General features: G+C 37.4%; 1 protein-coding gene across 1 annotated transcript in view; it reads right to left on the bottom strand.

Annotated features, from left to right (window-relative positions):
* Positions 1 to 9949: 9949 nt before the first annotated feature.
* LOC137385419 (epidermal growth factor receptor-like) overlaps positions 9950 to 27165 on the bottom strand; it is a 36722-nt gene continuing 19506 nt past the window's right edge. The window contains exons 10-24 of the mRNA XM_068071873.1: positions 26972 to 27165; positions 26494 to 26720; positions 26222 to 26361; positions 25730 to 25928; positions 25314 to 25580; positions 24589 to 24698; positions 23094 to 23263; positions 22853 to 22977; positions 21224 to 21508; positions 17713 to 17868; positions 16798 to 17020; positions 16102 to 16296; positions 14876 to 15061; positions 13271 to 13408; positions 9950 to 10803 (exon numbers count right to left, since the gene is read on the bottom strand). Coding sequence (XP_067927974.1) covers positions 10541 to 10803; positions 13271 to 13408; positions 14876 to 15061; positions 16102 to 16296; positions 16798 to 17020; positions 17713 to 17868; positions 21224 to 21508; positions 22853 to 22977; positions 23094 to 23263; positions 24589 to 24698; positions 25314 to 25580; positions 25730 to 25928; positions 26222 to 26361; positions 26494 to 26720; positions 26972 to 27165 — 2878 coding nt within the window. The 3' untranslated portion in view covers positions 9950 to 10540. The remainder of the gene's footprint in view (positions 10804 to 13270; positions 13409 to 14875; positions 15062 to 16101; positions 16297 to 16797; positions 17021 to 17712; positions 17869 to 21223; positions 21509 to 22852; positions 22978 to 23093; positions 23264 to 24588; positions 24699 to 25313; positions 25581 to 25729; positions 25929 to 26221; positions 26362 to 26493; positions 26721 to 26971) is intronic.

Below are 27165 nucleotides of genomic sequence, written 5' to 3'. Positions count from 1 at the left end.
GATTGTTTATTCATGCAGGATATAAGTTAATGGGCAGCGGTGTAATACAGTGCAGTCCAACTGCTGGCTGGCAGCATGCTGACTTTACCTGTCAGTTGCACTCATGTGATCCTCTAGCACTCTCTGAGGGAATGATCATATCAGCAAATGAAGAACAATTACTGACCAGTAAGCCTCTACACAGGTTATTGTTATCAAGTAGATGGGTGAGAACAATTACTGACCAGTAAGCCTCTACACAGGTTATTGTTATCAAGTAGATGAGTGAGAACAATTACTGACCAGTAAGCCTCTACACAGGTTATTGTTATCAAGTAGATGGGTGAGAACAATTACTGACCAGTAAGCCTCTACACAGGTTATTGTTATCAAGTAGATGGGTGAGAACAATTACTGGCCAGTAAGCCTCTACACAGGTTATTGTTATCAAGTAGATGGGTGAGAACAATTACTGACCAGTAAGCCTCTACACAGGTTATTGTTATCAAGTAGATGGGTGAGAACAATTACTGACCAGTAAGTCTCTACACAGGTTATTGTTATCAAGTGGATGGGTGAGAACAATTACTGACCAGTAAGCCTCTACACAGGTTATTGTTATCAAGTAGATGGGTGGAACTTAAAATAACAAGCGAAGGGTGCAGAGGTTTTTTTATAAAACCTTTTTACTTTTAACTAATCATTGCAATTAGTTCACTAGCATCTGATGAAATTGATTAGTGAAGTAGAGTCTTTTCTTTTTTAAGTACATGAATCACTGTGTGAGTCAAATTACAACTGTCTTACGAGGAAAGTCTCTCGTACATCTCTCCTTGACTGTTGTACATTTATGCATACTTCTAAATGTTAGGTCCATCATCTTATCTCTCTCTCTTTCTCTCTCTCTTTCTCTCTCTCTCTTTCTCTCTCTCTGTCGATGTTTGGCAGGCTGCCTATCTAAATAACTAAACATATAATTACTGACCGGCTTCTGGCACGCAGTCAACTAGTTCTCATTTGTATCAATTTTCTTCATATAGAGATGCCTAAGTATGATTCAATGTCTCATCATACAATATTAATCGCTTGATGATAGTGTTATGCTTGCAATCATTTTGTAAAAAACAAGTGTCATCTTTGTGTTTTTTATTTATTTGCAGTTGCTGTTGTTTTTATATATTTTTTGCAAATGTCATGCCTTCAACAGCAACGATACGTTACCTGCCTGACAAATGTCAACACGCGCGGCAACTGTGCCTCAAGATTACCTTCTAGGAGTAATCTATTACTCTGCACCAGAGGCTCAGCGCAAGATGTTGAAATAGTGATCTAACTTCAAAGATATGCTTTAGTATTGCGTGCAAAAGTAGCAATAAATCATCTGGAACCTCTCGCCAGTGGACACCCCTAGTCATCTCCTTATTTAGTTTTCACTAGTTTTAGGATGTGAGTCTAGATTCTTACAGCTTCCTGACTTCATTGACTATCTAATAATAATTTGATCAAAATGACGTATGATAAAATATTCATCCACCTACTCGCTTGATTGAGTGTGGACTGACGCCTGTTTCCTTCGCAGCATAATAATTCATATGGGTGTTTGGATTGAATTTCAGGAAGCATAGCTAAACATGCCTTTTATGTCGCTGTCCTAAAATATTTATCAGATCAGTTACCTTGATACAATATGGCAGCCATTGAAATGAGAGTTGATCTGACTTTGGACTGCAAACCAAATAATGCGTCAATGTCTTGTCTGGACACTTGAAAACTTTAAACATTTATTTAGGAGAGAAAGAGTTCTCCGTTGGTGATATCATCAAATTCGAATGTCTATCCGATTATTGGCTGGTTGGAGTCAAAGAGCTAGTATGTAAAAAGAATGGTGACTGGTCAGATGTGAAACCCTTTTGCAAACTCAAGCACTGCGCAGATGAACTGCTTTCTGTCTCGAATGGGTATGTCTGACATCATAAACATCCTTCTCCATGTCATCAAAAATTTGAGTAGAAAGCCACCGATGATAATGCCATAGATGTAATTTGGTTTAGGTATATCCACTACCTTGGATTTGACGTGAATTCTGTTGGCCACCTGGTCTGCTTTAGAGGCTTTGAGACATTGGGTCTAGGTGATGTTATATGCCAACAGAATGGAAGCTGGAGTAAGATTGAAACAGACTGCACAGGTAATTGCAATTGTAACCTGGTATATTCTGTTAGAGCTTTATGCAGAATTGACCCAGCAGTTACGCACACACTTGTAGATCCCTGCCTTAATAGGTGATGGTGAGAATAAATGGTTCTACATGTATCAACTGGTTGTTGGTCATTTCCTCTCCATGAGTGAATCATATCCACACAGTGCATGGTTTTAATATTCAGTGGGGGCCAGCGCTTCCAGGCAATTCTATTCTCAGGTGTTTTTTTTTAAAACTGATTTACCCAAAATTATGTACATACCAAGTTTAGAAGGAATCTGTTGTCTGGTTCCAGACAACTGGTCTGGAACCAGTTGTCTTATATAAACTTGTTATAACAAGTTTATAACAAGGTAAACTTGTAATCTTAAGTACAAGGTACGTAAGTTAACTTGTTTACCTTAGGTACCTTGTAACTTTGAGGTAAACTTGTTATAACAAGAAATATCAAGGATGCGTTTCGTATACTGAAAGAAAAGAACTAGGTTGATTTAAGCAACCTTGAATAAGAATTACACCCAAATGCTTATGTTAGAAGTGGACCTTGAATTTTACTTCCATTTTCATTTGCATAAACACTGGTTGTGCCTTAGTGTAAGCTTTCCTACTAGACAGACATATATCTATACATTCATAGCCAAAAGTAGAAAGGTAGGTAGAAAGTGTATTTTCATAGGGTAGAAAGTGTATTTTAGCAATCCTCATGCACAGCTTAAGATCTCACGGCAAGTCTAATGCTAGGTCAAAGGTCACAAACAATCACTCTATGCAGATATGAGTTACAGGAAACATCGACAGGAAAACCCAGTTCACCTTAATAACAGTTTCTTACTTATCTAAATAAAAATAGCTTTGTCAGTTACTACACCTCGGAGTGTTGAGTTATATCACACCTGCTGGTTGCTCTCAGTTACTCCGCCTTGGAGTGTTGAGTTATATCACACTTGCCGGTTGCTGTCAGTTACTACGCCTTGGAGTGTTGAGTTGTATCACACTTGCTGGTTGCTGTCAGTTACTACACCTGGGAGTGTTGAGTTATATCATACTTGCTGGTTGCTGTCAGTTATGACACCTTGGAGTGTTGAGTTGTATCACACTTGCTGGTTGCTGCCACAGTTTCCTACTTCATTCAAATGATAGCTTTCTACAAGTGAATAATTATGGTTGTATATTTTAAGCATCACACTCTTTCCCTTCCCTCCTTATTCTCATATGTCACTTATTCTTTTCATTTCTTTCCTTTTCGCATTCTGACTACGCAATTGTTTTCATGCAAGCACCTGGATGTGTAACAGGTGCTTGCGATAGTGAGCATACCATAATTGTATGTGTTGTTATCATAGTGTGCAGGTTTACATATAGGTTGTTCAACCTGAAAGGAATGTAGGTACCTGCATAGCTTAGTAGGTCACTTAGGTATCGTCATAAATTTCTAAGTCACCTAAGTGCCTGTACAGTTTTGTCCGTCACATCGGTGCATGTAGCATGCTTCCTTCAGCCAAACTTTCATTTGATGTTTTTGTCAGAGCTCATTCTTTTTTGCATGTGTTATTGAGTTAACTCGCTGTTACTGCTGTGGCCTTGAGTTTAGCCAATGAGAATGTGGTAGAGATACTTGTCCAGTTAGAACCTCAAGGCTTAGTGAAAATGCTCTGTTCACAAGCAATTGTTTTGCGTTAAAGAAGTGTGCGTAATAAGTTAATGCGATAATATAATAAATGAAGAAATAATTAAATAAGAGTAAGATTCAACAAGATGAATCTATGATTACTAGGCCGGCAGCGGTTCAGCTGCTTTAACTTTACAGTTGTCATGGCAATGTTGATCATCGCACGAAAACATCATGCGACTTGAAATTTTTTTATTTTTGTAATATTGAAATTGTTTATATTGTATTTAATGTTCTCTGCCTTTTTCTAAAAGTATAAAATAAACTTGGCACATTTAATTTCAAGCCATACTGAGCCACCATATGTAACGATGAGCTCAAACCTTACATACATGTATCGACATTGTTGCTTAAAGGTTGACTTGCAACAAAATTCACATTACAGTTATTTGGTATCAAAAGATTCACCATGTCTTACTCTGTTGTATTGTAGGTGCAAAATATGTAGAAAGGTGATTACAAGCTCTTAAAAGCTCAAAAGCGAACAGAAAATCGCAGCCACACGAGACCGCCGTAGTTTGGATTCCCTTTCCAAAACGGCTCAAATGTGATGTAGTTGTGAGAGATGGTTTCTGTTTACACTTTCTCGCAACCTTATTCGTCGAAATATTTTCACAAATATACTTCACGCATTCAATAAAACTATGTCTATTGTTCTTAAGCGTGTTTTATCGTCATCGTAATGCTGTCACTTTTAGCAGTGATATCTTATAACTTACCGTAAAAATTCATTTAATTTTTTAGCCTTAGCTTGAAGGAGTACATATCATTGTCTGATAATCATGACGAGCCTGTTGGTCACCTGTGATAATCGAAAGGTGCTGCAGAAATTATTTGCGAAGTATTGGGTCACATGATCAGATTACGACTTGCCGATTAGACCAGGCCGAAACAAAACTGTAAAGTAGCGAGCATTTATATTTGATATGGGGTCTTCGGTAAAACCCGAAGTGTTTGTCATAAACTAGTACTCCGATAAGTTTTATATTGAGCTTTGTATTGGCCTTTCAATTCACGTGAGAACATACGTGACAAGACGATAACTAAATTTCGTGGCCACATCATCAAAATAAAGAGATTCCAATCTACGGTGGCTTTTCGTTTTTGAGCTTTTAAGAGCTTGTAATCACATTTCCACATATTTGGCACTTACAACACAACAGAGTAAGACATGGTGAATCTTTTAATACCAAATAACTGTAATGTGAATTTTGTTGCAAGTCAACCTTTAATTCTACGAGTAGCCTCATCGTTATCTATTGTTCCTCATCAACTACAAAAGTCCTGTGCTCTGACAGATGTAGACTGAAGGTCAACTGAATTTAGGTCAAATAAACAGAGGTTGACTCATTCCTTTCCATTGACGTAAACTGACAGATGATTCGTGTTTATTTGCTTGCAGCGAAGAGGTGCGATCCATTGGTACTAGAGAACCACATGTTTATTGTGAAAGGCGAGCAGGATAGTGGAGTATACACGGTTAATGCCACAGTTGAGGTGGCTTGTGAGAGGGGCTATGAGCTAGAGCCTGTTCGTCCTATCATGGAATGTGTGGAGTCGGGTGCGTGGAGCCCTAGTTCTCCTGCATGCGCGGGTAATCAATCTCTAATTGTCCTATCTTCGTAGACTTACCAACATGATTAGGCTCTCTAAATACTCCTCAACTGTTGATACGTGCAAATTAATTGACAAATACGTAGGATGCCCCTTGATACTGTGGCTTTTTCATCTCACTAATTGCTATGATAAAGCTGACAGGACATAAATAGCTATAAGCCGTTTGGCATGGTCAGTTCATAGGTCGCTGTCAGCATAGTCCTTTGCTGCCTGATAACTCGGAGGAATCAACCAGCTTCCTATGAATGCCGTACAATTGCTTCAGTGACCCTTTCTTTCAAGCAAAAAAGGACGCGCAGATGAATAAAGCAATGAATGATATCTATTAACAGATTTTGAATGACCTGGATGTTGCTATAGAATCAATAAGGTGGCCGGAATTGGCCGGTCGCCTGGTAAATGAGAATTCAATTTAGCTCAGGAAGCACCAGCCAGTGCCCGAGTTAGTCTATTCCAGACGTTTTTCATCCGTGTAGGCTAGCTGCCACCGTGACAGGCTGTCACTCAATATGCGTGCATGTAATAACGGTAGCAGCGAAGCCACGGCAGCATCTAATCAGCTGCCAAGAACTGATAAATGAGCAGCTGCAATGGTTTGAGAATGCTTTTTAAAGGTACAAATAAAATGAGACAGCGTGAGATAATCCTTTATACCATTGCGAAAGCCACTTGCTGCGCTTGACAAAGAAAACTTACAGTCAAATTATGCTGTTATTAGGAGCATCTCCTGTGTCTTCATATCAAAATTATTTAGTTTGTGTCCAATATTAAATAGTTAGATGGTTTGTAACTAAAAAATTTATAGCCAGGAATAGTGAGCCGCTCAATGCCTTTACTATTGCTTCAGCAAGTGCATTGAGTAGGTGCATACTCAATGCACTTATTATTGCTTCTGTAAGTGTATTGATTAGGTGCATACTCAATACACTTACTATTGCTTCGGTAAGTGCATTGAGTAGGTGCATACTCAATGCACTTACTATTGCTTCGTTAAGTGCATTGAGTAGGTGCATACTCAATGCACTTACTATTGCTTCGGTAAGTGCATTGAGTAGGGGCATACTCAATGCACTTACTATTGCTTCGGTAAGTGCATTGAGTAGGTGCCTACTCATCAATATCGAAATACTCATCAATAGCTATCAAAAGTAAACTTTTTTAGAGTTAATTGCTAATAGCTAAAACGTTAAAAGCATTTGTAGAATATTCTAAGCTTCAACATTTTATGTGGGCGGGCGTGAGACCCCCATCCGCAACCGTTAGAGAGAACCCATGCCTTTGTTTTTATTATCAGCTATGTTCTTAGCAAAAATTATTTGTCTCATTTACCTGGAAAATGGGCCGAGACAGTAACATAATTAATAATCCTTCTGCTTTACTCAGTATAGGACATATGACTTGAAAATCTATTCTACTTTAACATCGTATTACGTTGCATTATTTCATAACATAATATACATTATATTTAACTATTTGTGAACACTGTGAGTCCTTCATAGTTAATATTTGATCTTTTCATTTAACAGATTTCCCCACCTGTGGCAGACCATTTGTAAATGTTGGTTCAACTCTGTCTATTTTGATAAGGATCAATAATAATAATAATAGTAATAATAATAGTAATAATAGTAATAATAATAGTAATAATAATAGTAATAATAATAGTAATAATAATAGTAATAATAATAATAATTATCTTCACAGTCGTGTGGTGGTAGGTGACTGGTTGTAGTCCATGTTGAGTCCGGGCCTTAACAAAAGGCCAAAGGATCCAACATCTTCCTTAATTCTACTAAGAGAGGACCTTCCTCAAAATGTGAGCTGTTCCTAAGATGGCCGTCTTCTGTATAGTCTTTTGAGGCTATACAGAAAACGGCCATCTTAGGAACAGCTCACATTTTGAGGAAGGTCCTTCTCTTAGTGGAATTAAGGAAGATGTTGGATCCTTTGGTCTTTTGTTAAGACCCGGACTCAACATGGACTACAACCAGTCACCTACCACCACACGACTGTGAAGAAAAACTTTTATAACAATAATAATAATAGTAATAATAATAGTAGTAATATTAGTAATAATAATAATATAGCACCGAAGGCTCTTTCCATTTTCTACCATGCATTAGACTTGCACCAAACACTATTATTAGTGTTTCTGTTTCTGTTTGAACAGTCTTTATAAAGTTATTTAAAACAGATGAGTATCATTTATAAGTTATTTGAAGTAATATAGTAATATGATTGTAAATTAAATACTAAATACATATTATAGTAATATAAATATAACTATGTTGAATGCTAAATATATATTATAGTAATACAAATATAACTATGTTGAATGCTAAATATATATTATAGTAATACAAATATAGCTATGTTGAATACTAAATACATATTATAGTAATATAAATATAACTATGTTGAATGCTAAATATATATTATAGTAATACAAATATAGCTATGTTGAATACTAAATACATATTATAGTAATATAAATATAACTATGTTGAATACTAAATATATATTATAGTAATATAAATATAACTATGTTGAATACTAAATACATATTATAGTAATATAAATATAACTATGTTGAATACTAAATATATATTATAGTAATATAAATATAACTATGTTGAATGCTAAATACATATTATAGTAATACAAATATAACTATGTTGAATACTAAATATATATTATAGTAATATAAATATAACTATGTTGAATACTAAATATATATTATAGTAATATAAATATAACTATGTTGAATGCTAAATATATATTATAGTAATATAAATATAACTATGTTGAATGCTAAATATATATTATAGTAATATAAATATAACTATGTTGAATACTAAATATATATTATAGTATTATAAATATAACTATGTTGAATGCTAAATATATATTATAGTAATATTAAGTATAAATATGTTGAATGCTAAATACTTATTATAATAATATTAAATGTAAACATAAGTTGAATACTAAATACATATTAAAAAATATAAGTTATACCAATTTCTTAGTTCAAACTTTCTGGCCCTAATGACATCCTTTGCTCCTGTTTATGCATATATACTCAAGTAAGTGTTAATGATCTGTTTCAAGCATTGCAGTTGCTTGAGCTAGCCTGGTATACCGGACTGATCTCTCAAATGTTGGTAGATATCATTATCAAATTATTACTCGAGGGACATCTGGTCACGCTTTATCTTTGGCTACAGCCATCTTAAAAAATAGCATAATGGAGCCGCCATTTTTTTAAAAGAAACTTTTCCGTAGTGCACCAAGCTATAGTGAGCCACATTATCTTCCTGATATTTTATCATTTTCAAACCTCAATTAACCTCTAAAGAGGCTTCTATAAATGTTAAGCTGACCGAATGGGATGTCAGAAATGTTGGCAAGTAGCCTAACAGGAATTCATAGTTCTATGCATCATAGAGTTGCCCATTTTATGCACCATAGAGTTGACCATTCTATGCATCATAGAGTTGCCCATTCTATGCACCATAGAGTTCACCATTCTATGCATCATAGAGTTCCCCATCAGGAAGACTCTAAATCTTTACCCATGATCATAAGATCAACCTTACTGCTGTTGTGAATCTTTAGCGCTTGGCAGATGTGCTGACCTACCTAGCTCAGCAAGCTATGCAGAACACACTCTCCTTCATGGTGCTGTCCACTACACCGGTGATGTGGTGAATATAAAGTGTGGACCAGGCTATGTCGGCTCCGCATCACTCGAATGCCTCAACGACGGCTCATGGACTGAATTAGCTCCTTGTACTGGTGAGAGGACTTAGTTTGGCTGATGCCAAGATAGTGGTAGAGAAATAAACACCTGTATATGTTCATCAGTGTTCTCTTGGTTTACCCTCCTACTCTCTTGTATACCACCCTTGTTTGTCTGTATGTATAACTTCAATATGTGTATATGCATATTGTTTCAAGGTATTTCCTGTGGAAAACCAGAAAGGAAAGGTCCTGCAACCTTACACGGCACTAGATATCGTTACAAGAGCTATGTGGCTGTGACCTGCCCACTAGGGTACAAGCGAAGAGGCCCTGGCTTTCTCATTTGCTTACAAAATGGAGAATGGAGCTCGGCTGCTGACTGTTACAATGCTTTCAAATAATTGGTTTGAAACACCTCAAAACATTTTGCATCTGTTTTGGTTACAGGAAAAACCTCTACAGATTGTTTGGCGTAATTGCTGTACGTATATTCTATTGCAAATCAAGCGTAGAGACTGCATTTGGTCTCAGATGTACATATAATAAGCAGTGAGGAATGAGTGGATTTATTTTTATCTTGTCAGCTCACGTAATACGAAAGATCTAATCTGTAATGCCATTGATTTCTCTAGCTAAATTGCCAGTAAGATTTCATGTAAATCTCTAAGGATGAAAGAAGCAAATAATTGGGTGGATGAGTGTACTGTCGAGCAGTGTACTGAGTGTACTGTGGATGAGTGTACTGTCGAGCATATACATGTATTATATTCTCACAATAGTGCACGCAAATACTAGCTGATATGCAAACATTATCATACTCGGTGTCAGTACACTAATGCTTATAAAAATATAGTTTAACAGTATGTAGTCATGCAATGAAAAGTGCGCCTGTACGCTCTGACAGTACTATAATATATGTCTTTATGTAGATGCGATTATTGCAAAGTATGAATATCAGAAATAAAAAATACTTGTGTCTGCGTATAGCTTTGGGAAGTAGAATAATATGACTTTTGCATGCCATATTTTGTACATTTAATAGAAAATATTCAACTATTTTTCAACTTATTTCAATTGACTTGCAAGAAGAAAAATATAAAGATAAATATATGATCAAGAAATGTTGCGAGCACATAAAATCACATAATATTCGGAAGGGAGATTATAATAGACTCACAGACACTAGATACTGATGATTATAATAGACTCACAGACACTAGATACTGATACACAATTGAAAGTGTTTAAGACTCACAGATGCCAATATGTACAACTTTGTGAAAAAAATACAAAAAATAGATTACAGAAAGTATGGCAGAGTTTTGATTGTTTCAAACCACGTTCACGATGTCTTGATTAATGTATTCAGAAGATGGTTGCTTTTGGCCTGGCGAGGCATTGTTATTGGACATGTAGATGGGATTAGTGCCATTAATATCAATAGGCTGTTCAGGAGCTGATAGGATAGGGTTCGAGTCGGCCAAATGTGTCGGGCGCGCACGAAGCTCTTCATCTTTGCTTGATAGATAGATGGAGTTGTCTGCTCCCAATAGTGGCTGTTGAAGATCATCCTCACTCAATGATGAATCATTTGCTGTAATTTTGTAAAATATTGATCATAAAGAGGCTCATTCCAGCACAGAATCAGTAAAAATCTGCTTGCGTTTATAGCCAGACAAAACCAGCACAACATAAGCTGGCTAGGTGAATGACAGCAGTGCTAGCTGATCTACTTACAACATACACTCGGACAGAGTAAACACAACGCAAGAGTTCACATGAAATGGATACATGAAATGCCAACACGGTTTAATACTTGTATACTGTGCACCTAAATCACTCCCATATATCTGACTTGGCAAGGTGTAGTTGTTAAGTGTCAGCCGCTACAGAGAGGTTATCTGAATGCTGCTGACAGAGGGATTCCCTGCGATACATGTCAATAGATATTAGAAGAGAAAAGAGTTAGTTAAGCGCAAGGGAATGAATGGAAGGAAAGACCTGCCCAAACAGCCACAACAGTAGGAGTTTAGCTTAGAGTTCATTTAATCTAGGTTAAACTTCTGACCAGAGACCGGAGTTGAATATACAGCTCCAGAGCCCATATACTTTCCATGTTTGAGGTAACAGGTTGCGGTAAAGAACAGTACCTTGATTAACCCAAGCTACCTGGCCGCGGAGCAGCTAACATATACACGTGTATATATAATATACTTTTTACACTATATTCAAAGCTGACAGGTCTCACAGTTCAGTGACCAATATTGTTTTGCTCCTCTCTCCTCTCTAAAGGAATGAAGAAAGAAATTAATCGCAAATGACAAAACAATATTCTATGTAAGAACTAGCAGTGACCACAACCGAGGAAGTACATGCTTTACCCTATGAGGGTTGAGTTACGAGTGAAGAAATGAAGAGCAAAGGCTATAATGAAATGGGTTTGCAGGCTAACGACAGCCACTGATAAATTTATGCACTGTACGAGCTGTTCCATTCTGCTTCGTAATTAGATTTGATTGTGAGGACGGCTGTTATTCAAGGATCAACTGTTGTGAGAACATTTTTCTATCAACCAGCGCACTTGAGCTTGAAGACGAACCTACATAAAATTTTTGTAGATTTTATAAGAAAGTATTGGTATTTTTCTATCATTTACATTTGTTTTTGATGTTTGAGGTGAATTGACTGTCAGGATGTTTCAAGATTAAAATCGACAAAACTTGATCACGATTAAAACGCTTGGAAAAATAGATACATCTCCAAAAATGACATGAGCTGTAGTCGTGTTTCCTGTTTGTCCCTGTTTTCCATTGCATTAAAATCGCAGCGCTACACTTCCCTATTGACGTATATTTTATATTGTATTTGCTCTTAACTGAACTGAAGTTCAAATATAGCTTCAGACACATTTCTATAGATGTATTTCTATAGACGTTTCAAATAATTTAAAGATAGGTTCGGTAGGTTAGAAATTGTCCGACTTTTCTTTCTAAATACTGTGTAAACATATAAGTAGCTGGTGCCAATGAGACCGTATATTTATAAACTGCTGACATCATTTTTGGAGAAATCTGGGCACGTCTTGTTCTTCTGAGCATTTTAACGACGATCAAGTTTTATCAATTTTAATCTCGAAACATTATGGCCTCCAGATCACCTCAAACATCAAAAACAATCGCAAATGATAAAAAATACCGATACTTTCTGATAAAATCTACTAAAATCTTATACAAGTTCATATTTAATGAGCCTCTCTGCAATTGAGAGAAGTTATGATTGTCACCCCACTAACATTGAGAGAAGTTATGATTGTCACCCCACTAACATTGAGAGTAGTTATGATTGTCACCCCACTAACATTTTACTGAGAGATATGAGAATTGTGCAGGCAAGGCAGAAGTGTAAAGAGCTAGGGCCACGCGCAGGCTGAACAGAAGTGTAAATAGCTAGGGCCATGTGCAAGCGAGTCAGATCAGTGAGTCAGTGTTTAAGATGTAAACAGCAATCATATATTGTACAGCAACGCATTGTATAATGTGTGAGAGATTGCTTCTAGTTATTCACCTTCGACTGTATCATTCAAAGATCAACTAAGATCTGTGATTAGCATAGAAATACTTTAGGAATAACATGATAATAAAATAAGGATAACATGGAAATAACATATAAATAGCCTACAAATGACACAGGATTAACATAAGAATAACATACAGAATACATGAGAATATCATACAAATAACATCATAATAATTTTTAACTGAGGTAGGAATTATGGGAATGTATTTTCCTATGTTAGCATCATGCATAAAATGAAGCTAGCATATGAATAACACATAAATAACGTAGGAGTAACATAGAGGTAACATAAGAATAACATAGGAGTAACATAGAGGTAACATAAGAATAACATAGGAGTAACATAAGAATAACATACGAATAAAATGGGACTAACATAAAAATAATATAAGAATAACATAGAGATAACATATGAATATCTAAGAATGTTTGCCAGAAATTGGATGAATTGTTACAAGTATAGTGGCCATAGCCTATGTGCTTACTGTGTTCATCCCCTAATACATCTATATAGACCGAGGTCATAGCCTGTGGCTGTAAGTACTCTTCGTCATCCGCTGCAGGACGTTCCAACGTGCCTCCCCGACTAGGAACAGGCTGCAGGTAGTCTGAGGTGTCTACCACTGTATGATGTAAGCAGGTGATAAACAGTGAGCTGTAGTTAGATATGCATTAGTAGGCATGTTACCCTCATATATTGGAGGCTACCAGTGATGCAAGCACAACCAAGCCTTGACATTTGAAGTTGATCTGTAGCAATATTTTCTTTACACGTTGAAACCATCGCGTGTTGGAGCAAGTATTTTTTCAACAACACATTGTCTTTTGTAAGGTTTGTTTTAATGCCCAGACAATACTAAATATTTTTTCAAATAAACACATATATCATTAAAATGAGTAATTTACATAAAACTATACAAAAACCATATATATAAACTAAATAGCATGTCAAAACTAAATTCGTAAAGAAGCAATCAGTAAAAGGAGGTTTTTATTCTTGCTTAATCTCAGAGACACAAGAGTTAAGGTCAAGAATGAGCAACGCGTACGTACATGATATAACTTATTTTTACTTATACTAGCCATGGGCGAACTAATTTACTTCATTTATATTTTTATTTTCACTTGTTTTTATATGTTAACTTACGTCATTGTAAGTGTAATGTTTTTAGAAATATCAGGTGTTGAAAATTATTCCTCCAATTTTATGTTGCATCACAACAAATTCGTAGGTGAACGCAGTTTTATCATACAAGTTGGGTTGCCCACAATTCCACAAAATTACAAAAACCGACCCAGCTACTCGATGCTTGTTTTATTAATAGTAGCAGTAATGAATCTGCTCTACACCGGGTTGTCTCAATCATGCCGTGTCCTCACATAGAATACAATAGCAAAAACTAATGTTATCAACTAAAAGTATTTTCAACGGAAAACGTTGTAGAAGATTATTGTCTTATGTTCAACTTAGATTCTAACTAGAGCGTCGCGGTGTGGCGATTTAATTGTTTGACGGTGATCTTGAAGGTAAACCATTTAAAAATCGCCACCATTTAAGAGATATCGTCAATTGTATAAACGATATAATCATGTTATGGCAATTTATCTCACACCTGACGATTTTCAGAGTGAGCGATGGTGGAACTAAAATGCATGGGCCTTCTAGTCTTATTATAAGCTCATTACAAGGCCTTCCACGCACACGGGCATTCATGAAATAAATGTTTTTGATTATCGTGAACCCAAAATAGCTTCTCTTTAAATCAAAATATACAAATAAATCTTAACAAAAATTTACAAGTCTTTTTCACGATATATCACAATATATTGTAAAAAAACTTGTATTGCGATATATCACGAATCATCTACAAATAGATGATTCGTGATATGTATCGATTCATTACTGCAAATTTGTAACATCGAATTGTCCGGTGATTTTTAAAAATCGCGAAGCTGTAATTCTAACAAGCCCAAATTAGTCATTCTTCTCTTCACCTACGATGGTACTGTCACTTCATCAAAGTCTTAAGGTATAACGAGTCACAAATGAGCACCGCTACCTGCGCAGTGAAGCCTTAAATTATACTTACTCAGTCTAGCATCGTCTGAGGGTGGGTGTAACAGCGTTGGTGAGGATGTGTATCTTAGTGGGGAATGTAAATTGTCGTCTCCTTGTTCTGAATGTAAAGTTTTTTCGAAAGGCGGAGGCATTGCATCCTCATTCTCATACTGTGGATAGTTGGATGCTATTGATGGAGAGAGGTAGTCATCGGCAGCTATAGGAATATAGACAGGTAGTCATCGGCAGCTATAGTAATATAGACAGGATGTGAAAATATAAAAGTACAGTATAATAGAATAATACATAGGTTCAATAATGCTGTACTTCCTTGAAGAGCACAGTTAACGCAATTCCCCAAAACTGTCTTATAAATGGTGCCAAGACTGAGTAATGCTCATCATGGCCTCTCCTAGGGGAAGCAGTAATAACATGTACATGTACTGGTTTCTTCAACACCTTGTTTTTAAATATTTTACTCAAACTATAGTTAATGAACAACAGTTTGTCATGAGTAGGAAGGATGGAGGGTGTGTACGAACAACCACTTACTCACAATGGTTAACTTGAGGAACTGCCTCTCACATAGTATCAGTATTAATATAGGGAGAGCGCTCTATGTAGAATTGGGACCGAGAAGAAAAAGGCTAATACGCATGCAATGATTAGGTATTATAATGATTTACTCATCTATGCATAATTCAAGCACTTTACATGTTTGAACAATTTGCATGGCTATGTGTTATTATCTGGTGTTGGCTTCAATGTAAAACTATGCGCTACCTCCTGTCAGCATGTTGGTTACTAACAACAGTTACTAGTTGAGGCATTTAGTTAGTACACAAAAATAAGTAGTGAAGGCAGGTAGGTCATATATAGGGTGGTTGTATGTTGGCAGCTAGTATACAGTATGGGCTGGGAACATGCAGAACACGTTTATTAATACATATTTGTTTGTATGTTGAGGATACACGAACGAACGGGTAGGTAAAAAGGGAGGCTAGATTTTCATCTTCCACGTAAGCGTGTGCAGCGATTAAGTGCATTTAATAACTACAGTAGAGCTCAGGCTACGCGTTTAAAGTTAACTGGCTATAAGGATGCTTCCTTGATCAATGACAAATCATTCTAATTACTTCTCAATTCTGTCTACTTTTTTAAAACGTATCTTTGTTGATAATAAAGTTGTAAGGCGAGTGAACTGTCAGCCAATCAGAGAGGACGAGACAACAGCAAGGCTATAAAAGTCAAACTTACAGACTAATTCTCTGTCAGGATATTCGTCCTCTGGCATGTCATCCAAGTTCCAAGTATTATTCATTTTGAGAGTTGGATTTCTTTTGAGTTGATCGCCATCTATGACCAAATATCGGCCAGGATCCCGAGCCATTTTTGTGAATTCTTTCATTAAATCCTCAAAAGTTGGTCGAGTGTTTGCATCGAGTAACCAACCTAAAATTAATAGGGATGCAAGTTGAGATTTGTTTATAAATGGTAATTATAAAAACTCTCATTCATATCACACTGTTACTATTGGTTATATCTAAAGCTATTGCACCTGTACTGCTGTGCCATTCGAGCAAGGTAGTATGCCACTATAATAGTATATGACAGGGATTGCTGGTGCGTATAGCATATCCAATAATTGTGTGATAATAAAAGATACTCAATTAGTCATGGTATTGCTGTCACACACCGTAGTCACACACTGTCATCACTTGATCAAAGTTTTACTAATTATTTGAGCCTTTCTAGAGGTCATTGTCCATTAGATATAAAACATATTATTTCCTCTGATCCTTTAATTGGAAATTAAACTAACCATGTTGATGGTGAAGTATTTGATCATAATCATATATACGTCTATGGTACTGACATCTACTGATAATCACTTACATTTGATCATAATCATATATACGTCTATGGTGCTGACATATACTGATAATCACTTACATTTGATCATAATCATATATACGTCTATGGTGCTAATAGTTGGCTGATGCAAGCGCTCGCCACGCTCTAGCAGAATTGCTATATCTCGTGCTTTCACACCATCGTATGGCTTCTGTCCAAAAGTAAGCAACTCCCAGATTGTGACACCGTAAGACCAGACATCTGTCTGATGGTTGAATATCCTGTGCTGGATTGACTCGAGAGCCATCCATTTAACTGGCATCTGAAATACCAGCAGCTTGTATATGTGTTGTATCTTTTGCCCCTTGAGCAACAATATAAACCTCGGCGGATGTGAATAACTATCCAATTAAACAACTCATAGCAAATATATAGCTCGTGATTAATGTTTGGGAGAGGGCATCATGACAACAATTGTGGAATGTTTCAGTTCATGCAATTGCGCAAAAGGTTTTGACATGCCCTGATAGTCTCACATGCAATGGTAACACCCTCTAATGCTTTAACATCCAAAACCCTGCTTGATAATAGCCTATGCCTTTCCTCTATCTGTCTGATAATAGCCTATGCCTTTCCTCTATCTGTCTGATAATAGCCTATACCTTGCTACAGTTGGTCTAACAATAGCTTATACATTTCTTCTATCTGTCTAATAATAGCTTATACCTTTCCGCTATCTGTCTGATAATAACTTACACCTTTCCGCTATCTGTCTGATAAAAGCCTATACCTTTCCGCTATCTGTCTGATAATAGCCTATACCTTGCTGCTATCGGTCTAACAATAGCTTATACCTTTCCTCTATCTGTCTAATAATAACTTACACCTTTCCGCTATCTGTCTGATAAAAGCCTATACCTTTCCGCTATCTGTCTGATAATAGCCTATACCTTTCCGCTATCTGTCTGATAATAGCCTATACCTTGCCGCTATCTGTCTGATAATAGCCTATACCTTGCCGCTATCTGTCTGATAATAGTCTTCTCCAACATCCAAAAGCTTGGCCAGACCAAAGTCTGTGATTTTGACTTGGGTTTCATTCTGTACTAGAACATTCCGTGCCGCGAGGTCACGGTGAACTATCCCACACTTTTGCAGATGCTCCATACCCTGTGAACAGAGTGTTCAGGTGACTAACACATTGTCCAGGTGTTCAGGTGACTATAATATGTGACTAATACATTCCATTGGTCAGCTTGGGTTTGGCACAATAGAACAACATGAGAAGTTCTGAAACAGTTCTGGAAAGCTCTGGTTACCAGGATGAGCTACTTGTAATAAAAAGTTGCCTGTGCCATTACTCCTTGGTTTATATAGATGTTTTGTCAATGACTGCCTGTCAAGGATGGTGAGAATAGTGATGGCTATGTGGCATCGATGGAACACAAGCTATGACCCACAATTTCTAACCTTTATAACATAAGTAGTTTATGTCATTAACACTGCTCTCGTAGAACTTAATAGTACGGTTCTCCTAATTAGCCACAGAAATCTGTTCATTGGCTTGTTGAGCCCTGATCAGTTTTGACTAATGGAGTGGTGCAAGAGACGGGTGTGTTAATGATAGATCTAGGCAAGCCCACTACAAAATCACTTTAACAGAGGACAGCTCAGAAGAGAAAAGTTGGGGATGGGCGTCAAAGTGACAGCCAGGAAGTGAGTAATTGATTAGTTATTTCGCAAGCGGATAAGTAATCTTTATATTGGCTTTAAGCAATGATATACAGCCCCCCAATGAGGGGGATATACAGCCCCTCCAAGGATAGGCAACGGGTATCATATGGGCGGGGCTTAATGATCGAGCTCAAATATGCTGAAATACAAATATTATGAACTATAGTGGTTATTTTACTGATCTGTTGAATTCATTTTGTTGTCAAATAAATATAGTTGCCCAATATTGTCACTGTTATGATCAGTCAGTTGCCATTCACAAGCACTCGTGATATTAATAGTCGCCATCGTAAATCATTTAGATTTTGAGTATGAAAACTACACTGCACAGCTTTGCCTGCTGTCCCATCTTATTGGCCAGGTAAAACAATGTGACAACGATAAAAGACTTTGTCATTTTGTATTAGGGGTGGCAAAATATTAATCAAAAATTAGGAAAAAAAGGCTGTTGTTCGGGTAATTTCGGGTAAATTATATTCAACTTAACTTATACTACGACCCCTACCAATTTCAAAATTAGTAAAAGTAGGTAATTTGAAATGTTTTATTTTCCATGGATCCATTATTTTTGTTAGGTGTTACCCCTACATTGTAGAAGTTCAAGGTTTGCTATTGTGAACCGCGAGGTCTACTGACTGAAGAGCTAATGAAACGATAACAGCGAGTCGTGTTTTCCAAAACCAAAAAAGGCAACGCGACCGCCCCGCGAGAGTTGTGTTAGCTCCGAAACCCAGGCTAGCACAATCCCAACAAAGCTCGATATTATATTAAACCCCGCCCATATGATAGCCGGTGCCTATCCTTGGTATATCATTGCTTTAAGGCTGGCGATAAATAAATGCTCAAATTCGAAGACAAACTTATAAAGCAGTTGCTACAGTAGCTCACAAGAAGGTAGTGGACAGAAAATAGCTCTATTTGCTTAACAATATAAGAGCTGGCTGAGCGGGCTCAAAAAGGTTCCTGTTTTGCTAGCAAGCGGTGCGAGTAGAAGGGGCATAGGAAGGGGCGTGGAAGGGTTTGCTTAGAATATAACTAGCTAATTTAATTCTGGTTTAGCAGGCCACTGTTGATCTTCTTCATTAAGTTTCAAACTTCTCTATGGAGTTGCTTCTATGGTATTGCCTCTATGGTAATCTCTATGGAGTCGCTTCTATGGTATTGCCTCTGTGGTAATCTCTATGGAGTTGCTTCTATGGTATTGCCTCTGTGGTAATACCTCTATGAAGTTGCTTCTATTGTATTGTCTCTATGGTAATATCTCTATGGAGTTGCCTCTCCAGTATTGCCTCTGTGGTAATACCCTTACAGAGTTACTCTGTGGTATTGCCAAAACAGCTCAAATTGACAGCTTAATTGACAGCTCAAAAATTAATATAATATTAATATTATATTAATATAATATTAGTAGCGCATAAAATTACATATTGAATCTTCCCTAATATTTATGTGCATTTTTTTAAATCAAATTTTAGGTTTTATCGACATTTTAAAATCACCAAATGAACAGAAATGTCTGTGATATCTGCAAATTTTATCTGGAAACAGGGGCTAGATATTTATAGTCAAGTTTTATCATCGTGATTGTCTGAAGATTGTCTGTTTCAACTCTGTATTCATGAAAGAAGAACATGTGTTGATGGGTTTTTAAAAGATGATTTCTCAGAATAGCTAATTTTTACAAATAGTTTCAGGTTTCTAGTAATTAGCAACTAAGGAATTCATTACTAACGCAATCCACAAGATGAGACAAGCAAGCCGAATGCTTTAATCCACTTGAAAACAAATGCAGGACATATAAATATGATAGTCTCTCTTCGGTAGCTATGGAATCTGCTTCAAATCTGTTCCCTATGTGCAGAGGTTGATGTCACAAGGCTAGTAAACCAATCGCTAGCCCTTATTACAGACTGACACCATACAAATGTGCTTGGTATGGGTTGCTATCATATTTTACAGCATAAGCTGGTTTGTCTAGTAATGGTTTGTCTCACACATTGATTAGTCGTCTGTAATTCATATTAAAGTTTTGCCTACAAACATTGTCTTCTTATGGCACAACTGAGAGCTTACATTGCCAGTGTTTTTATCTACAAAACTGGTCTTTTGTTCTAATAACATCAAAATCATTAAAAAAAACAAAAAATTAAAATTCTACTGTTATAAATTGCAAGTTATAATTCTAAAATGCTATTAATTAACTTTTAAGCAAGCTATTATAATATTAAAGTTATAAGTCGCATTCATAACATGTTAGTTGGAATTCCATACACTTATTAGGTAATCTATATACAGGTATACATATTTCTCAATGTTGGTATCTGTGTTGGTCCAGCTATAGCTATTAAAATCTTGGAATAAAGAATCCGTAGTGCAGAAGATTTGATCTCAGACCTTCCCATTTTCCAGTCCATTGCCTTACTAATTCAGCCACACAAGCTTGATAGAATCTTTAGGCGATATATGTCGGTATATGGGAGCAATTACGCTACCGCTCTCTGTTACGACTCAGCCTGACGGCATAACGTCATGGAGAGGGATAGCTCTTATTAGTAAGCTTACTCAAATTATCCATTAGCAGTACGTATACCAGGCTGATAGCTAGTGAGTGGCAGGCAACTACATTACCCCTCATTGTTTATATGCTTATTTTTAATACACGGGCAACGACGGGTAGCACAGCTTGTATTGTATGAGTATAGACTAGAGAGAGGGGGAGTCCTTAGAGTCCCCGGAGTCCTTAGAGCTTTGTTGAGCATGTAATGATCTACTAGCAGAGCAAGGAACTTACCCTAGCAATCTGTGCGCACCAGTTGATGAGGACCTTTGAACCTAGTTGGCCAGCGTGGGCTTTTACATAATTGAGGAGACAGCCAGATGACATGAGCGGAGTTACAAGCATCATCTGGGCGGTCATACAGACAGCGATGATTTTTATGCAACAAGGGTGAATAACCGATGCCATCACTCTCGCCTCATCAAGGAGCTCGACGTTTTGCGTAGGAGTTGTACCCTCTATGAGTACTTTTATAGCTACCGGTAGCTTTATCTTTTCCGTTTCCGGTATGAGATATCCCTGCAAAGATGTGCAAGATTAATATATGAGTGCTTTTAGTTGTCATCTACGGTCTCTATAGACGCCAGAATTATAAAAGATGCTGTATGACTAGGGTTTATACAGTTATTGTTACTGAATTTCCATAGAGCGATAGCGTAGCACCCCCTAGGTACGCAAGTGCCGAAGCGCTATGCAGGTCTGACAAGCAGATCATGTTTCCGTAAGGCACTATAGTACAGCGATGGTTGAGCGTTTTAGCAGCAAAAAATTCTGCACATGAAGCAGCGGAAAGCAAGACCTATGCGCACGCATAAGTGCAACGCCGGCGGTCGCTAAGGCCACTTCCATGGTACAAGGATAGCGCCATTGATTTGTTTCACTTCTAAACAGCGACACTGAATCATGCCAGAATGAGAGCAACATGGATGTTTCCATGATGGTATTGCAGCGCCATATGAGGGTATGGCACCACGGTATCGCTGTATACAAACTTAGTATGTGCCACCAACCCGAGCCAATTGTAATCTATTGGTTTTAGTCACATACATTAGACCCTCGCCATATGATATTAATTCGTTCCAGTGTTGGTATTGTAAGGCGGAAATGTCGTATAGAGGGGTATCAAAACCCATAGTAATTATCTAATGTAAACACCCCCTTGTAAAAAAACATCAAAATTTTATATACATTTGTACATATTAAAAATTAGTAACAAAATAGTATATTAACCTCAGTAACCATAGTTACCTACAGTAACTTTAATGTATTTAGTGGTTATGATCTACAAGATAATATAACATTACAATGTAGCCTACTATGTGTAGTACATACCGTTGGAGTTCTTACCTTCAAGACAGACGTTTAACATAAACTTTGAATTTAAAGTAAATGAATTTAGCTTAATAAACACACACTTAAAGCTCAGTTTTAGTTTGTATTTTGTCAAACTAAAGTTTAACTTTGACATCGGCTAAAGTTTTATCACCTATCTGCTTCTGGAAAGAATTTTTACTATTACCTATAACAAACAAAGTTGAACTGAGGGAGAGTAAGTACCGTATCTCTCGCAGGCGTTATGAGAGAGATCTCGACGAGTTGCATATCGGCATCGTCGTTATTCCGACATATTCGGCGCACTGACAGCCAAATTTAAATTTCGGGAAAAACTTCTTGATGTCATTTGTTAAACAAAATGTCTGGGACAAAAAAAACATTGTGTTCCACTTCGTAAGATGAAAAAATTGTACAACAGGGACATCATAACCCGGTGCACTGTACATTCTACTCCTGTTGTTCAGTCAATAGACAGTGAGTGATTAAGAAGAGGAGAGGAAATGAGGCAATACTGTATGACAATCATACCTTAAATACTGTGCCAAAGGCTCCTGAGCCAATAATAACTGTCTTCTTCAGCTCAGATTCTTTGATGAGCCGAAGCTGTGACAGATCAGGGTCTGCGTTAGTAGGCTCTATAGGCTCAATGTTTCCTGCAAACAACACCGTTGCTCAATTAGACACCTACAGTTAATTGTTGAATAAGTCTTATTATTTTAACAATATTTCATGATAGAGATGCAAATAATGTCTCCCTAAAGTGACACACCATTTCCTGCTAGCCTCAATTCATATGCTTTTGTTTTGGCAATATGCTTGCTCTTCTGTCTGCATACGCATGTTACAACTATTGCTGTCACAGCGACGATGATAACGGCAGCAATAGATCCTCCAATAACACTAGCCTTAGTTCCTTCAGAGCCAGTAACGGCTCCAGATCTATAAAGTAAACAATTATTTTGCACACAACAGCCGAGAGTCAGCGCAAAGAATCAGCACAACGACTGTCAATAAACAAAAGGTCTTGAGAGCAATCTGAAGGCAAGCTACAGTTCAATATGCTTGGTTCAATATCCTCAACCAGTGCAGTGCAAATGAGGTAGGTAGGCAGGTGGGTAGGTAGGTAGGTAATACGAATACAGAGGTTTAATACAAGTGCTCATTGTAATTAAGACAGACAACTTTGCAATAAAATCAAAAACTAGGTTAAATATAGTTGACCTGGTAATTGGGTGTTTATTCTCTTTCTTAACAAATTCAAATGACCTATGAAAAATGTATAATAATTTATTAAAAAATTGAAGAACTTCTGGAAAGTAACAACTCAAAACACCTCAGTAAACAGTCAAGACAGGATCGAGTTTGCAATCATTAAAATACTGATGCTTTGATGTTTGTTAGAATAGCATCTTATATAAGATATCAAATACTAAAGTCCTGCAAGATATTATCAAATATATTTTGTTATCCGTGGCAGCTGACTGTCAAAACATTTCTCAGATAAAAGAATTTTATGAGTAGATCTCACTAAAGCAAAACAAGGTAAAGTCTCAGGAAACCAAAGAATAAGGGGCAGAGAATGGACAATGCACAACATGCTTTGCTACCCCCTATACTCTGCCATATGTATACACAACATGCTTAGCTACCCCCTATACTTTGCCATATGTACACACAACATGCTTTGCTACCCCCTACAACTCTGTCTGCCATATGTACACACAACATGCTTTGCTACCCCCTATACTCTGCCATATGTACACACAATATGCTGTACTACCCCCTATACTCTGTCTGCCATATGTACACACAACATGCTTTGCTACCCTCTATACTCTGCCATATGTACACACAACATGCTTTGCTTCCCCCATAATCTGTCTGCCATATGTACACACAACATGCTTTGCTACCTCCTATACTCTGCCATATGTATACACAACATGCTTTGCTTCCCTCATAATCTGTCTGCCATATGTACACACAGCATGCTTTGCTACCTCCTATACTCTGCCATATGTATACACAACATGCTTTGCTACCCCCTATACACTGCTATATGTACACACAACATGCTTTGCTACCCCCTATACTCTGCCATATGAACACACAACATGCTTTGCTACCCCCTATACTCTGGCATATGTATACACAACACGCTTTGCTACCCCCTATAATCTGCTATATGCCCTAATCGCTGCACCTTTCAGTGATGCAGAGACAGTGCTGATGCAAACCCATTCTCGTACTGAAGTAGTACTTACGTAGGTGGAGCAGCATCATGACATTCTCTATCCTTGGTTTCTTCAATATACCAGGTGTAATTCAGGTGGGCCGGGCATTCATCAACGCACCGAAAGCCTTCAGTGCCATTCTAAAAACAGACAATGATTCTGTGTAACCTCATGTTAAGGTTGGGAAGAGAACTGAGATGATAATTGCATAGGTGGAAGAGCTTTCTGTAACCACTATTCGATAGTTTCTGCTGCCTCAAGGCCAATCTGTCGTAGGAAACTTCTGATTGGCTGATTGTATAGGCACTCTTGCACAAAACTTTGGTATATTTTATTAGAATGTATCGGGATTTTTTTATCATTTATGATTGTTTTTTATGTTTGAGGTGATCTGACTGCCAGAATGTTTTAAGGTTAAAACTGACAGAACCTGATCAAGCGGCTAAGCGAATGTGCGATTATGATGTCTATAGTTGCAAAGAGACCAACAGAATAGAGACGTGTAATGATACAGCTTAAATGCAGCCGATATCAACTATAGCAATGATAACAACTAGTGACGTCGTTTTACCACCAATTTTTTCTTCTGAGATCAAGTTTTGTCGATGTTAATCTTAAAACATCTTGGCAGTTAGATAACTTCAAATATCAACAACAATCGCGAATGATAGAAAAATGCTGATACTTTCTATTAAAATCTACAAGTTTGGTGCAGGTTCATCTTTAATAAGAATAGGTTTCATTGCTAAGCTTACGTGATAAACTTTGAAGCCCGTGCACTTTATGCACTCGGTATCGGTTGGCCCGGTGCACATATGGCACACGCTGTCACACTCTATGCACTGTTTTTTCTCCTTATCCACAAAGTTTTTCTTCTCATCGCACTCCTCTCTGATGATACAGTTGAACGAGTAGTAACGACTGTTCTGCTTCTTCCATTCATAGGCCTTGTCGCTGCACTTGGTACACGCATTTGGCAGACTCTTGCATTCTGCGCAAGCGCTGTCACATTTCAAGCACGCCTGTAAAGGATCATTGTCTTTATTATTTGTTACTCTGTCATGTTGAAGGTGTCTCAAGTAATCAATGATGACATGTGAAAGGACAACTGCTCTCTGCCATGTTTTGACAGAAAAGTATTTGTATATAAAACCTTATAAAGGCCACACACCTCTTTGAAGCCTTCTTTAGATAAGTGCTTCTGAACATTAGGTGAAAGGGTCGACCATTGGTTAGTGGTAAGGTATCCAGATGGACATGTTTGAGAGGCATTGAGGCAGCGCTCTATTTCCTCTCCCGAGTCAGATAGCAGCAAGAGGTCACAGGCATCGCAACCACCATCTCCGATTTGAGCACTCGGGCCTTTGCATCTAAAAAAAGTCTAGAACTTAGCACTTTTCTAGTCGTAGCCCGTAACTTTCTAATTAAGTAAATGTTCGAGTGACGCTAGTAGGAGCCCCGACTTTAGTATAGTGAATCTTGTGCATTCTATATTTATTCTTATGAAAATGCAGGCACGGTCTTGGCATTTACAATATCAACTATGAAAACCAGAGTTGCCCATAGCACTTGCCAGAGGCTGCCAAGCTGTCAGTATTTGGAGTTATGTTTACTGAAAGCATCAGGTGCAATAAAAACAGCCATAAGCCCAAGTCGAACTTACCCAAACTCCTGATCGTTTGAGCAGAATTCATTACAGGGTTGACAATGCATGTTTCCATCCGCATATGTCGGTTGGGGACAGGAGGGTACACATCTGTTTCCATTCTTGAAATGTCGGCAATCGATGCAGTCTGTGTCACTCTAGATAGAGACAGGGCAATGAGAGCTATACATCATTCATCAAGTTTACCTCCATAGAAACCAGTTTAAAATGGCTGATATCAGGGAGATGTACTTTAGCAATTTCTTACTTATTAAGTTCGACAAACTTACTGAACCAGTACAAGATGAGCTGCATTCTTGATGGCACTGGAGACACTGAGTTCCATTGATGTAGAAACCTTGACTGCTGCACTCAGCAATGCATTCTCCTTTAAACTCATAGTTCTTGCATTTTGGTGTACAGGACTGGGCCGGAGGGCATAGCTCAACGCAATCAGTAGCCTCAGGCCCTACACAGGCTGAGTAACATTCGTCACTACAAACCATTCCTCTCTGAGCTGCAAACACGTTAATGAAGTAGTCATGCATGGTACACCGCTACCAAACAGTGCTTATTAACTAGTCAGGGAAAACTGCAAAATGCTAGCAAAACACTTGTTATTTTTAGGAGTTGGGTGCACTTTCACCAGTTTATATAGCAAACTAATTAGCAATGTTCTAGAAATGGCACCTATAAATTTTATATTCTTAGCACTTATTTAGTGCGCTAATAGGTGTTGAGTTGTTAGTTAATTTTTTATCTACTTACCACAAACGCTCGGATCAGGTAGGTTTCGGAACCTAAATATATTTTGGTTCAGAGCCAGCATTCCAGGGAGAGTTGTCGCAACATCATAGCATAGCCTCTCCGCCTTAACGTAGCCATTGCCATTTGAAAGCTCTTGAAAGTTTGACATAGACAGAGACGTTAGATGAGTGCTTGTTATTGCAAAGGACTCGGCC

Source organism: Watersipora subatra, chromosome 1 (genome assembly GCF_963576615.1).
Source record: "Watersipora subatra chromosome 1, tzWatSuba1.1, whole genome shotgun sequence".
In the NCBI taxonomy this organism is placed as follows: domain Eukaryota; kingdom Metazoa; phylum Bryozoa; class Gymnolaemata; order Cheilostomatida; family Watersiporidae; genus Watersipora; species Watersipora subatra.
The sequence above is the reverse complement of the archived record's forward strand: the minus strand, read 5'-3'. Positions and strand labels throughout refer to the sequence as shown.